At 44.4% G+C, this 15,532-nt stretch overlaps 1 protein-coding gene across 2 annotated transcripts in view; it reads left to right on the top strand.

Annotated features, from left to right (window-relative positions):
- Window positions 1–15,532, top strand: part of KIF14 (kinesin family member 14) — a 90,707-nt gene that overhangs the window by 29,323 nt on the left and 45,852 nt on the right. For both annotated transcript variants that reach the window (XM_054036502.1, XM_054036501.1), the window contains 2 exons: window positions 8,251–8,353; window positions 8,574–8,734. In XM_054036502.1, coding sequence (XP_053892477.1) covers window positions 8,251–8,353; window positions 8,574–8,734 — 264 coding nt within the window. The remainder of the gene's footprint in view (window positions 1–8,250; window positions 8,354–8,573; window positions 8,735–15,532) is intronic.

Below are 15,532 nucleotides of genomic sequence, written 5' to 3'. Positions count from 1 at the left end.
TCTCCAACATGGTGCTGCTCCCCCTACTCGTGGCACCGGTCTGACTACTCGAGACACCCACAGTGATGGTTAACCGCTGGACTTGGACGTCGACGGCCCAACCTGGTCACCAGAGGAGGATTCCTCCTGCATGGAGAGGAAGTTCAGCCCCTTGCCGAGACAGCAGCGTTGTGACTGGGCTCCTGAGGTTGTGTCCACCTCAGCGATGCCGTCCTGGCAGCAGGGCCAATGGCCAGCACAATGGCCTTACTGGAATGCCTGGGGCGTGCCAGTTATGCCAATCCCCCATCTCACCAGTCATTGGTCACCGCGTCAGACAAGCATCAAATGGCACTAGACTCGTTGTGCGAAGCAGATGCTGAGGTGGAGGGCCAGATGCCCACCCCGAGACGACCTTCCTCCACGGGGGATGATGCTCCAGACCCTGCCCCGGTGGTTCAGTCATCCTCATCCTCTCCAGATGAGGCTATGGTGGGGTCCTCTCATGCTAGCTCATTGGACGACTTTAAGGAGCACCAAGCCCTGCTTCAAGAGGTGGCCAGTAACCTAGGCCAAGAGGTAGAAGAGATGGCAGAGCAATCAGATGCTTTATTTAATGTGCTCTCCACATCCACCCCCGCACATGTTGCGCACTCAGTGCACAAAGGGGTCCTAAAGATTGTCAAAACCCTCTGGCAAGCCCCATCCTCAATCCTGCTCACTTCCAAGAGGGCTGAGAAAAAGTATTTTGTTCCAGCCAAGGGGTTCGAATACTTACAAACTTACATACTCACCCGCCCCCAGGGTCGTTGGTTGTTTTGGCGGCCAGCGAAAAGGACAAGCAAGGGCACTCTAGTTCCACACCCAAAAAGAAGGTTGGCCGAGAGACTGGACCTTTTTGGGAGGAAAATGTATTCCACAGCCAGTCTCCAGTTCCTAGTCACGAACCACCAGGCTCTTTTGGGGCAATGTAACTTTAAGCTGTGTGACTCCCTCCATAAGTTTAAGGACTCCATGCCCCAGGAGGTGGCCCAAGAGTTCGGGGCCCTGGTTGAGGAGTGTACAGCAGCGGCTAGGTGTTCCCTCTAGATGGCCTGGGATGCGGCCGATTTGGCCGCCAGGGTAGTCACCTCGGTGGTGGTCATGAGGTGCAGTTCCTGGCTTCAGACCACAGACCTGTTCCAGGAGATGCAGGCCTCGATACAAGATCTCCCATTTGATGGAGTTGGGTTCTTTGCAGAACAGACGTGAGGCTGCACGGTCTGAAGGACACTCGAGCCACCCTCCGCTCCCTGGGGTTCCGTGTGCCTCAGTTGGCGAGGAAGCAATTCCGGCTGCCCCTGCCACCAAGGCCTTGGCAGCCTCGGCAGGGATCTAGAAGGGACACTAGTTTTAGTCTCCATTGCCCTTCCTCCTCCCGTTCATCTACGCAACCTGGCCCAGCGAAGCACCACAGGGGCCAGAAGCTTGCATTTCGAGGGTGCGCTAGAGAGCAACATCCCAGTCAATTCCCTGGTTCCATCCCATCTTTTCCTCAACTGTCTCAGTCCTTTACCATTTGGCCTGGTCGCAGGTTACCTCAGTCCACTGAGTGCTAGAGATTGTCACTGGGCTACCTTCTCCAGCTTTTGGCCACCTTCCCACCCTACCTACCTTCTTCCCCTCCCTCTTCAGGGACCCTTCTCACTAGCAATTCCTCATTCAGGAGGTAGACAACCTCCTACAACTGGGGGCAGTGGAGGAGGTCCCTCAGGAAATGAGGGGGAAAGTTTTCTACTCCTGCTATTTCCTGAGCCCAAAAGCAAAAGGGGGCCTACAACCCATTCTGGACCTGCAACGACTCAGCAGATACCTCAAGAAGTTGAAGTTTCGCATGGTTTCACTGGCCTCCATCATCCCCTACCTGGATCTGGGAGACTGGTACGCCACCCTTGACTTGAAAGATGCTTATTTCCATATCTCTATCTTCCAAGGACACCACTGTTCCTCTGTTTTAGGGTGGGCCAGCACCATTTCCAGTTCACAGCACTTCCCTTTGGCCTCTCCTCAGCTCCGTACACAAGGCTGCTGGTCGGGGGTTGACCCCGTGGGTATTTACAAAATGTATGGCCTCAGTAGCCACTTACTTAAGGCATCGGGGGGCGGGGAGATCCAGGTTTATCCTTAACTCGAAAATTGGCTTATCAAGGGCAAGTCATAGGATCAAATGCAGAACAGTCTTGGTCTGGTCTGGTCCGGTCCACCTGTCACGACCTGGGCCTGTTAGTGAACAACAAGAAATCGACCTTCATACCAGTGCACCGAATAGTTTATTGGAGCAGTTCTCAACTCCATGCGTGCGAGAACCTTCTTTCCGGAGGCCTGTTTCCGAGCCATGTTAGGGGGCTCCTATATAAGGGACCACCTGCTCACTACTACCCAGGCTTGCCTAAGGTTGCTAGGCCACATGGCTGCCGGTACTTACATGGTCCGGCGTGCCCAGCTCCACCTTCAGCTGCTGCAGGCGTGGTTGGTGTCGGTCTACATCCCCAACGCATATGGCTTGGACCCAGTAGTCAAGGTGCCGGACCACATCTGGTCATCACTGGCTTAGTGATTGGACAACTCATTAGTGTTGCAGGGAGTTCCCTTCGTGGCCCCCGCCCCATCACTAACTCTGGTTTCTGATGCCTCAGACCTGGGCTGGGGAGCCCACCTGGGTGAGCTCCGTACACAAGGCTGCTGGTTGGGGGTTGACCACTCTCTCCACATAAATGTCAGAGAGCTCAGGATGGTTCACTTGGCCTGTCAGGTTTTTCGGCCCCACTTACAAGGTAAGGTGGTTCAAGTCCGATGGACAACACCGCCATGATGTTTTATATCAACAAGCAAGGCGGCTCTGGACTTCTGTGTGCAGCATGCCATTCATCTCATGGCAGCGCATTTCCCCAGTACCAGGAACATGTTAGCCGATCACCTCAGCTGAGCCTTCTTGTCTCACCACAAATGTTCACTCCACCCTGAGGTGGTCAACAGGATCTTCCGAAAATGGGGATCTCCCCAGGTGGACTTGTTTGCGACTTGCCAGAACAGGAAATGTCACCTTTTCTGCTTATTTTGGGGATCAACTGAGGCTACTTGTCAGACACCTTCCTACCCCTGTGGTTGGGGGCTCTGATGTACACTTTCCCACCAGTGCCATTGCTGCACAGAGTCCTCACGAAGGTCAAGCAGGACAAGGTTATCCTGATAGCCCCGACTTGGCCTCGCCAACACTGGTTCGACATGCTGATAGACCTATTGGTAACAACCCCGATGCAGCTGCCTCTCTGGCCAAATTTCCTCTCCCAGGAATCATGGCAGGCTCCTGCACCCGAATCTAGCAGTGCTGCACCTAACAGCTTGGTTGCTGCATGGTTAACTGCTGAAGAGCAGGAGTGCTCGGCCCACGTCCAGCAGGTCCTACTGGATCGTAGAAAGCCCTCCACTAGAGCAACCTACCTGGCCAAATGGAAACTATTCAGGTGCTGGGTCTTGGCCCAAAGGGTTAGGCCTGAGCAGGCCTCGCTGTAGTCAGTCCTGGACTACCTTATGCATCTCAAGCTCTAGGGCTTGCCCCTTTCATCAGTTAAGGTCCACTTGGCTGCCAAGTCAACCTTTCACCCTCCGTTCCAGGTCAGGTCAGTCATTGCTCATAACATGACGGTCCGGTTCTTAAAAGGTCTGGAGTGGCTCTACCTCCAAGTCTGGGACCCAGTTCCTCCCTGGCACCTGAATCTGGTGCTTGCGCGGCTCATGAATGCCCCATTCGAGCCCTTGGCGTCCTGTTCCCTTTTTCTGCTCTCCTGGAAAGTGTCATTCCTGGTAGTGGTGACTTCTATCCGAAGGGTCTCTGAGATTAAGGCACTTACATCGGAGCCGCCCTATATGATGATCTTCAAGGACAAGGTCCAGCTGTGGCCGCATCTGGCTTTCCTGCCCAAGGTGGCTTCACAATTTCACATGACCCAGGACATATTCTTGCTAGTCTTCTTCCAAAGCCTCATAAGTCTGAGGAGGAACGTAGGTTGTATTCCTTAGATGTCAGGAGAGCACTAGCCTTCTACATCGAGAGGACCAAGCCATTTTGCAAGTCAACGTAGTTTGTCGCTGTAGCAGATAGGATCAAAGGTCGTACAGTTTCCACCCAGAGGATCTCATCTTGGATCACCTCCTGCATCCGATTTTGCTATGATCAGGTGAAGGTACCTCCACCGGCAATTGTAACTGCCCACTCAACTAGAGCATAAGCCTTGGCAATGGCCTTCCTGGCCCATGTGCCAGTTCCAGATATCTGCAGGGCCATTACCTGGTCATCCATTCACATGTTCAAGTCTCACTATGCGCTTACCCAGCAAGCCCGAGACAATGCTGACTTCGGTATAGCAGTATTACAAGCCGCACGTCTGTGAACTGAGCCCACCTCCAGGCATACTGCTTGTGAGTCATTTAGAATGGCATTGACATGAGCAAGCATTCAAAGAAGTAAAAACAGTTACCTATCTTTTGTAACTGTTGTTCTTAGAGATGTGTTGCTCATGTCCATTCCATTAGCTGACCTCCTGCCCCTCTATTGGAGTTGCTGGCAAGAAGGAACTGAGAGGGTGTAGGGCTGGCGGTGCCTGATATACTCCAGAGGGTGCCACAGCCAACCCTACGGATACTGCTAAGGCAAAAGTCTTCGACAACTGTGCAAGTGGGCGCGCATACACCTAAAATGGAATGGACATGAGCAACACATCTTGAAGAACAACAGTTACGAAAGGTAGGTAATTGTGTTTTCCTTCAGCCTTTGCTCATATGGTTTGCATTCCATCACTTTGTGTACCTCTGGATCCTTTCTAACTGGACACAGTATGCCAGTTGAGGCCTAATCAGCGCTGAGTAGAGCGGTAGTATCGCCTCCCCTGACTTGCATGTGATGCCTCTGTTAATGCAATCTAAAATTGCGTTTGCTTTTTTTTTTACCCCTGCAACAGCATTGCTTTGCCCATTCATCTTGAGGTTGTGATCTACCACTACTTCCAGATCCTTCTCAGCGGTGCTGTTGCCAACCCACTTATCCCCCATTCTGTATTTGTGCATTTGGGTTTTCTTTCCTAAGTGTAGCATTTTACATTTGTCTTTGTTGAATTTCATTTTGTTGTCTATAGCCCAGTTCTCCAATTAATCAATTCTTAAATCCAAGTAATTAATAACGAACCCAGAACAGATCCCTATGGAACACCACCTTTGAGACCTTCCTCCACTCTGACATTATTCCATTAATAGTTACTCTTTTGTTTGTAGTTGTTATTTATTATTGTTGTTATAACCAATTATGTATCCAGTTAATGGTAGTTCCACCGAGCCTGCATTTCTCCAGTTTAATTATCAGAATGTCATGTGGGATTGTATCAAAAGCCTTGCTGAAGTCCAGGTATATTAAGTTCACTGAATTCCCCCTATCCACCAAACCAGTTATCCTGTCAAAGAAGGAAATCAAGTTGGTTTGGCATGATTTGTTCTTAGTAAATTCATGCTGGCTGCTAGTGATTACCCTTTCATCCTCCAGGTATTCGCAAATTGCATGTTTTATACATTGCTCTAGTAGCTTTCCAGGTATCGAAGACTAGTCTATAGTTCCTCAGCTCATCCTTTCTCCTCTTTTTAAAGATGGGCACTACATTAGCCCTTCTCCAATCTTCTGGGACCTCTCCTGTCATCTATGATTTTGCAAATATTATTGCCAGTGGCTCTGAGATTTCTTTGGCTAATTCCTTCAGCATCCTGGGGTGAATAGCATCAGGCCCCGTTGACTTGAATTAATTCAAATTTGTCAGAAGAGTTCTTTATTTATCCCAAGCTGTCTCCCTTCCCCTTTATTGTCTATGGTAGCTTCGCTAATTGTCTGGTCACATATATATAATTTTTTTTAGAAGACCGAAGCAAAGTATGCATTGAGCAGCTCTGCCTTCCTATCCTCTTCTGTTACCAGCTCGCCTTCTCCATTGAGCAGCAGACCCACATCATCCCTGATCTTTCTTTTTTGTCTGACATATTTGAAGAACCCCTTCTTGTTGTCTCTAGTATTCCTTGCCAGCTGTAACTCGTTCTTTGCCTTGGCTTTCCTGATTTTTGTCCCTACACACTTGCGCTATTCCCACATACACTTTCTTCGTGACATTCCCTGTATGTATCCCTTTAGCTTTTTAGGTAGCTAAAAAGCTCCTTGTACAACCACATTGGCCTCCTGTGACTGTTCCTCTCTTACCTCTGCTCATCAATCCAATCACAACAGCCCTTCTTATCGTCTGATTTACTAACTTAAAGTTCAAAACTAAACATAAAGCCTTCCCTTCAGCCAGGTGCAGCCCAAACGCTCCTGGTCTGGTCAGAGTCCTTCCTGCCTTAGCAGGCTACTCCCTGCCCTTCTTAGCTGCAGCAATTCCCCTTTACCTGAGGGTCTTCCCTGCAGGAGCCTCTCTCAATCTCTGTAGTCTCACTGCAGCCACCTTCTGCTCTTTATAGATTAATAGATTCCAAGGCCAAAAGAGACCACGGTGATAATCTAGTCCGACCTTCTGTGTGACACGGGCCACAGAACTTCCTCAAACTAATTCCTAGACCATATCTTAAAAAAAAAAAAAAAAAAAAAAATCCAATCTTGATTTAACATCGTCCGTGATGGAGATTCCACCATGACCCTTAGTAAATTGTTCCAATGGTTAATTACTCTTACCGTTAAAAAATGTACACCTTATTTCCAGCCTGAATTTGTCTAATTCAACTTCCAGCCATTGGATCATGTTATATCTTTCTTTGCTAGACTGAAGAGCCTATTTATTAAATATGTTCCCCATGTAGATACTGATACTATAATCAAGTTACCCCCTAACCTTCTCTTTGTTCAGCTAAATAGATTGGGGTCCTTGAGTCTATCACTATAAGGCAGGTTTTCTAATCCTTTAATCTTTCTTGTGGCTCTTTCCTGAACCCTCTTCAATTTATCAACATCCTTCTTCCATAGGAAATTGCCTGATTCCCCTCAGGTGGGGCTCATTCTGTAATCAGGATTGGCTTGGCCCCGGCTCTCCAGCCCTAGGACAAGCTGTCCTGTTACAAAGATAAAGGAGATACTGAGTGGCAAGTCTTCATGATCTACCAATTCCTCAGTCATTAGTCATCATAAAGAAAAGTGGTGATTTAGCTGAGATGAAAAAGATGACATTGCTATATATATTTAACTATTAAATCTAGCTTGCCTTACCAAACCAAAAGCATCTTATTGGATTTGTTCTGTTGAAGAGAAAATATAAAGCAGAATTCACTGTATAGTAAAATATATACGCTCATTAGTAAATCTTTCATGAAACTTTCCATGCCTGGAGAAATTTGCATGAACTGAGAAACACACTGGTAGCCCTTATTAAAATTTTTATTTTTATTTTTATTTTTTTTTGGTGGCGATGATTTTGTGTAAACTTTAATATTACCTTCCGTTTATGAATAATCTGACACCTGACAAATGTATTTTGTTTGTTTGAGGAGGAGAGGGTTGACAGAGGAGACTAACACCTGGGGCGAGCTTTAACTATTAAAAAAAAAAAAAAAATTCAATTTTGACTAGACATATATATCTTCCAATATATGTAGAAAAATTTGCCTTTTAATATAAGAATATCGGGAGATATATTTGCAGTTTATTTTTAGCTAACAGGTTTCAATCTCTCCTCTCCTGAGGTATGAATTCTATTGGTTAAAACTCCCTAGATGAAATAAAATTTATCTCCGAGATGGAGTTGTACTTTGACCAAATTATAGAAATGTATAATGTGCAGCTCTCATTCTGTCTAGAACCACTTACGGAATACAAGAAATTTAAACATTACTACTTTAAAAAAAAATTGAAGAAATCTGGGATAGGGTGAAGTTTTCTTTAATAAAGTTTTTTCCATAACCTCAAGTACCTGATTCAGCATTTCAGATAGCAGTAAATTACACAAAGTATTTTAGCAGCAGGTGTGTTTAGACCCAAACTTATCTTGTTCCAAAATGAGGATTGACTCTTAGAAAGCAATATAGTTGAGGTATATGGTGTAATAACAGAATAGCTTGAACTATATAGTCAATATTTGGGGGAGCGGGGGAAGAGATTCAAAGTCACATTATCTAAATCATGAATTTCATGGATAGCCAGAGTTAAGTTACATAACTTGTTTTTTTTGTTCATGATTAGCTATTGCTGTCATATCTGATGTTTCTCACTTTCAGTGTTATCAAAAATGTTGATGGTAGAGTGAGTATTACGCCATTGGGAGAAGCAAAGACATATGTTAATGGGAAACACATTTCAGAGCCAACAGTTATGCATCACGTAAGTTATCCATCACTGGTACAGAAATAAATATATTTATGCATGGCTTTGAAAACACCTGGCATGAATGGTAAATTATCTGTTGACTGCAGTTTTTGAGAAGGCTCTTGAATTGTTCATCATGACAGATTACTGGATATTTTTATTTTTCTAATTTTGATGTATTATATATATATTTGATTGTAAGATTATAGTCTAATAGTGTGTCTGTATTTTGCAGGGTGATCGTGTGATTCTCGGTGGAGACCATTATTTCAGGTTTAATCATCCAGTAGAGGTTCAGAAAGTAAAAAGGCTATCTTGTGGGACTACCCTTTCATGTGATGGGCCAAAAGATTTTGAATTTGCCAAAAATGAACTGTTGGTTGCACAGAGGTCACAGTAAGTATTGTGGATCCTTCCCGGTTAAAAATAAACTGCTCATCTGCTAATGCAGCATGCTCTCTTCTGGAAATATACAGGCATATAAACTGCATAAGAATAAGTGAAAGTTAAAAAACAAACAAAAAAAAAAGTCACTCTTTACTTCTCGTAAAATCCAAAATTTAAATAAAGTTGAATACACATAATATTGCAGTGTTTTTATAACCATGAAACATTTATTTTTGTAATCTCTAGTTGTCCACTCTTTTGATTAACTGTTTGGAATTCTAATACATAATTCTTATTATGACACATTTCCATGATAAGCCTGAATTCTACTAAAATTGTCTTCTCACATAGAATCTTCTTGCTTGCCAAAAGATTAAATTGAGAATTTATTCCACTACAAAAATCAGACTTTCATAGAGGGTTATTCCAAATACAAATTATGATATGTTTAATGCAATGCAAAATGCGTGAGTGTGAAGCTGAGGGACAGCCTCTTTAATTTCAGCATAGGAAGATTGGTAGTGGCCTTCTCTTAATACTTTTAGTCCTGGGCGAATTCTGTGCCAAAAAATAAAAATTCTGCACACAATATTTTAAAATTCTGCATATTTTATTTGTCAAAATAACACAATATAATCACACCAGTTTAAATTATTTTGGTAACTTATTTCAAAATACCTGTCAGCAAGTATGTCGGTAACAATACAGACAACAAAAAAGATTCAGGAAATTTTTTTTGACAAATAGATTCCTTTCTAGGCATATTAATACAGAACTCTGAGTAATAATTCATTTAAATTACAGTACAGAGCCATATTTCCCGCACACCTCAGAAGGAGTGCAAAGGCTTGGGGGAGTCGGGGGTAATGGAGAAGCTGAAGCTGAGGGAAGTAATTGCTGGGAAGTAATTGCTTGTGTATAAATTTGAAGGGTTGTTGGGTATGGATGGGAAAAGTATAGAACAGAGGTTTTTTTTGGAGGGAGGGCGGGAAGGCATTGTTAGGGAGCGTCGCCTATGCAGACCCTGCTTGACCCCTAGCCTCTCTCATTCAGTCAGGCACATCTGTGCCCGCACTCAGCCACCCCCCATCCCCATGTGGCCCTGCATCCCCTCAGCCAGCCCCCTCCCCTCCTCTCCAAGTGTGTCTACACCCTCTGTCCCTATGTCTTTCTGTGCCCCCACTCAGTCCTCCGCCTGCCCCCTGTAGCTCTGCACCCCCTTCCCCCTGACCATATGGCCCTGCACCACCTCTCCCATTCATAGAATCATAGGGTTGGAAGGGACCTCAGGAGGTCATTTAGTCCAACCCCCTGCTCAAAGCAGGACCTAATCCCCTACTAAATTATCACAACTAGGGCTTTTTCAAGCCTGACCTTAAAAACCTCTAAGGAAGGAGATTCCACCACTTCCCCAGGTAACCCATTCCAGTGCTTCACCACCCTCCTAGTGTAAAAGTTTTTCTTAATATCCAACCTAAACCTCCCCCACTGCAACTTGAGACCATTACTCCGTGTTCAGTCATCTGGTACCACTGAGAACAGTCTAGATCCATCCTCTTTGGAGCTCCCTCTCAGGTAATTGAAAGCAGCTATCAAATCCTCCCTCATTCTTCTCTTCTGCAGACTCAATAATCCCAGTTCCTTCAGCCTCTCCTCATAAATCATGTGCCTCCAGCCCCCTAATCATTTTTGTTGCCCTCTGCTGCACACTTTCCAATTTTTCCACATACTTCTTGTAGTGTGAGGCCAAAACTGGACACAGTACTCCAGATGAGGCCTCACCAATGCCAAATAGAGGGGAATGATTACGTCCCTCGATCTGCTGGCAATGCTCCTACTTATACAGCCCAAAATGCCGTTAGCCTTCTTGGCAACAAGGGCACACTGTTGACTCATATCCAGCTTCTCGTCCACTGTAACCCGTAGATCCTTTTCTGCAGAACTGCTGCCTAGCCACTCGGTCCCTAGTCTGTAGCAGTGCATGGGATTCTTCCTTCCTAAGTGCAGGACTCTGCACTTGTCCTTGTTGAACCTCATCAGATTTCTTTTGGCCCAATCCTCTAATTTGTCTAGGTCCCTCTGTATCAGATCCCTACCCTCTAGTGTATCTACCACGCCTCCTAGTTTAGTGTCATCTGCAAACTTCAGCCCCTGCTCTAGTCGGTTATCGCCAAATAGCCCTTATGAGCCCCTCTGACTCCTCCCCCCCCCCCCCCAGCAACCCCACACTGTCTATCTCCCCATGTCTTATGACATGGCCTGACAGGTGCTGTGAAGAAGGCAGTCTTTCTCTTCCCTATCCTAGCTGGGGCTGGCCAGGAGCAGCTGCTGTGTTCTAGTGCCATAGCACCCTCTGGTGGGCAAAAGGCAGCACTGCAACAACTTTTCAGCAGAAGCTGTTTTCTGGGGGGGCAAAAATTAAAAATATATGTGGCACATGAAATATGCATGCAGAGTGGCGCAGAATTTCCACAAGAGTAATACTTTTCTGTGCCTGGGCTCTGTCACGGGAAGCACACAGATGAGGAATGGTGGTAGCTCTTCCAGAATCTGCAGCTAGAGAGGAAGGATGCAGGGTAGCTATTCTAAAGGCTCCCTCTACCTAACCGCCAATATAGTTTTGGCTGCAGGCTTTCTCTTCCCACTCTGATTAGATCAGTGTAAGAGCACAGAGTACCTTACCTTTTATAGAGCAGCAACAATACAAAGAGGATGGTGAACAACATTTGTATCCAGCTGTAAGTGGTAGTATGAGGTGCTAAGGTGGGCTTAGTGTGTGTGTGTGATGTGGCACCCTGTTGGCCCACAGAAAGCATGCTATCAGCCCACTAGCTCCACCCGTGGCACTTGGAAATCTGCATTCCTCATTGATTTAAAGTTTGGCTCTTCTAATCCATGTGACTGTAGCTTTGTGAGTTTCTACAGCAGATACTATTTGTGAAAGATTCTCAATAAAACAGTTCTTGAAACCAAATGCAGTAAAATAGACATAAAGAACATAACATAAGAACGGCCATACTGGATCAGACCAAAGGTCCATCAAGCCCAGTATCCTGTCCTCTGACAGTGGCCAATGGCAGGTGCCCCAAAGGGAATGAACAGACAGGTTATCATCAAGTGATCCATGCCCTGTCACCCAATCCCAGCTTCTGGCAAACAGAGGCTAGGGACACCATTCCTGGCTAATAGGTCCATCAATGGCTATCTTCCATGAATCTATCTAGCTCCCTTTTTGAACCCCGTTATAGTATTGGCCTTTACAACACCCTCTGGAAAGGAGTTCCAGAGGTTGATAGTGCGTTGTGTGAAAAAATACTTTCTTGTGTTTGTTTTAAACCTGCTACCTATTAATTTCATTTGGTAGCCCCTTGCTCTTGTATTATGAGAAGGAGTATATAACACTTCCTTATTTACTTTCTCTATACCACTCATGATTTTATAGACCTCTATCATATCCCCCCCAGGCGCCTCTTTTCCAAGCTGAAAAGTCAGTCTTATTAATCTCGCCTCATACGGAAGCCATTCTATACCCCTAATCATTTTTGTTGCCCTTTTCTGAACCTTTTCCAATTCCAATATATCTTTTTTTTTTGAGATGTGGGGCGACCACATCTGCACGCAGTATTCAAGGTGTGGGTGTACCATGGATTTATATAGAGGCAATATGATATTTTCTGTCTTATCTATCCCTTTCTTGATGATTCCCAACATTCTGTTTGTTTTTTTGACTGCCGCTGCACATTGAGTGGATGATTTCAGAGAACGATCCACAATGACTCCAAGACCTCTTTCTTGAGTGGTAACAGCTAATTTAGACCCCATCATTGTATATGTATAGTTAGGATTATGTTTTCCAATGTGCATTACTTTGCGTTTATCAAGATTAAATTTCATCTGCCATTTTGTTGCCCAATCACCCAGTTTCGTGAGATCCTTTTGTAGCTCTTTGCAGCCTGCCTGGGACTTAACTCTCTTGTAGTTTTGTATCATCCACAAATTTTGCCACCTCACCATTTACCCCTTTTTCCAGATTGTTTATGAATATGTTAAATACGACTGGGCCCAGTACAGATCCCTGGTGGACCCCACTCTTTACCTTTCTCCTTTATAGACCTATGATAGAGGTCTATAAAATAGAGACCATTTATTCCTACCCTTTGTTTCCTATCTTTTAACCAGTTACCAATCCATGAGAGAACCTTCCCTCTTATCCCATGACTGCTTATTTTGCTTAAGAGCCTTTGGTGAGGGACCTTATCAGAAGCTTTCTGAAAAACTAAATACACTATATCCACTGGATCTCCTTTGTCTGCATGCTTGTTGACCCCTTAAAGAATTCTAGTAGATTGGTGAGGCATGATTTCCCTTTACAAAAACCATATTTACTATTTGCCAACAAATTATGTTCATCTATGTGTCTGACAATTTTGTTCTTTATGATAATTTCAACCGATTTGCCTGATACCGAAGTGAGGCTTACTGGCCTGTAGTTGCCAGGGTCACCTCTGGAGCCCTTTTTAAAAATTGTTGTCACATTAGCTATCCTCCAGTCATTTGGTACAGAAGCTGATTTAAATGATAGGTTACAGATGACAGTTAGTAGTACTGCAATTTCACATTTGAGTTCCTTCAGAACTCTTGGGTGAACATCATCAGATGCTGGAAACTTATTACTGTTTAGTTTATCAATTTGTTCCAAAACCTCCTCTAATGACACCTCAATTTGGGACAGCTCCTCAGATCTGTCACCCCAAAAAAATGGCTCAGGTTTGGGAATCTCCCTCACATCCTCAACAGTGAAGACCGATGCAAAGAATTCATTTAGTTTGTCCGCAATGGCCTTATCATCTTTGAGTGGTCCTTTAGCATCTCGATCGTCCAGTGGCCCCACTAGTTGTTTAGCAGGCTTTCTGCTTCTGATGTATTTAAAAAAAATTTTTTACTGTTCCTTTTTGAATCTTTGGCTAGCTGTTCAATTTTTTTTTTTTGGTCTTTCTAATTATATTTTTACACTTCATTTGTGTGAGTTTATGCTCTTTTCTATTTTCCTCATTAGGATTGTGATCACAGAACCCCCCTTGGGAGCTGCCACCCCATGTGCCAAGGCTACTTCTACCCCTGCCTTTCCTGCCAGCTCGGGGCCCCAGCACCCTGTCTTGCTGAGCCAGACACTCCCGTCTGCTCCAACACAGGCACACGGTCTGAATTACTTGCCCCAGAGCTGCAGGTTTACCTGAAAGCAGCTAACAGAAGTGTTCCTGTTTTTAACACTCAGATGCCCACTCCCAATGGGGTCTAAACCCAAATAAATCCGTTTTACCCTGTATAAAGCGTATACAGGGTAAACTCATAAATTGTTCGCCCTTTATAACACTGATAGAGAGAGATGCACAGTTGTTTGCTCCCCCAGGTATTAATACATACTCTAAGTTAATTAATAACTGCTTCTTTTACTTTGTTATTTAGCCACGGTGGCTCTTCTTTGGTTCTCTTACTATGTTTTTTAAATTGGGGTATACATTTAAGTTGAGCCTTTATTATGGTGTCTTTTAAAAAGTTTCCACGCAGCTTGCAGGGATTTTACTTTTGGTACTGTACCTTTTTAATTTCTGTTTCACTTACCTCCTCATTTTTGTGTAGTTCCCCTTTCTGAAATTAAATGCTATAGTGTTGGGCCTCTGTGGAGTTTTCCCTGCCACAGGGATGTTAAATTTAATTATATTATGGTCACTATTACCAAGCGGTCCAGCTATATTCACCTCTTGGACCTGATCCTGTGCTCCACTTAGGACTAAATCAAGAATTGCCTCTCCTCTTGTGGGTTCCAGGACTAGCTGCTCCAAGAAGCAGTCATTTAAGGTGTCAAGAAACTTAATCTCAGCATCCCTTCCTGAGGTGATATGTACCCAGTCAATATGGGGATAGTTGAAATTCCCCATTATTATTATTGAGTTTTTTTATATTAATAGCCTCTCTAATCTCCCTGAGCATTTCAGAGTCACTAACACCATTCTGGTCAGGTGGTCTGTAATATAGCCCTACTGCTATAATTCTTATTTTTCAAGCATGGAATTATTATCCATAGAGATTCTATAGTACAATTTAGTTCATTTAAGATGTTTACTTCATTTGATTCTACGCTTTCTTTCACATATAGTGCCACTCCCCCACCAGCATGGCCTTTTCTGTCCTTCTGATCTATTTTGTACCCTGGTATTACTGTGTCCCATTGATTATCCTCATTCCACCAGGTTCTGTGATGTCTATTATATCAATATCCTCATTTAATATTAGGCACTTTAGTTCACCCATCTTACTATTTAAACTTCTAGCATTGGTATATAAGCATTTTAAAAACTTTTCATTTTTTGGCTGTCCCCTATTACATGATGTAATTGAATGGGACTTTTTTTCATTTGACGGTTTCTCATCAGATCCTCCCTGTATTTCATCATTTTCCATCCTCTCCTCCTTATTATGACATAAGGAAACTCCATTTATAGATCCTCCCCTAAGACATGTCCACACCACATGCTCCTCCATACCTGTAGGCTTTCCCCCAGCCCTTAATTTAAAAACTGTTCTACGCTTTTTTTAATTTTAAGCTTCAGCAATCTGGTTCTGTTCTGGTTTAAGTGGAGCCCATCCTTTCTGTATAGGCTCCCCCTCTCCCAAAAGCTTCCTCCGTTCCTAATAAATCTAAACTCCTTCTTCCTACGCCATCGTCTCATCCACTCATTGAGACCCTGCAGTTCTCCCTGTCTAACTGGCCCTGCGCGTGGAACTGGAAGCATTTCTGAGAATGTT

Source organism: Malaclemys terrapin, chromosome 8 (assembly GCF_027887155.1).
Source record: "Malaclemys terrapin pileata isolate rMalTer1 chromosome 8, rMalTer1.hap1, whole genome shotgun sequence".
Lineage (NCBI taxonomy): Eukaryota > Metazoa > Chordata > Testudines > Emydidae > Malaclemys > Malaclemys terrapin.
This window is presented reverse-complemented; position numbering and strand designations above follow the sequence as displayed.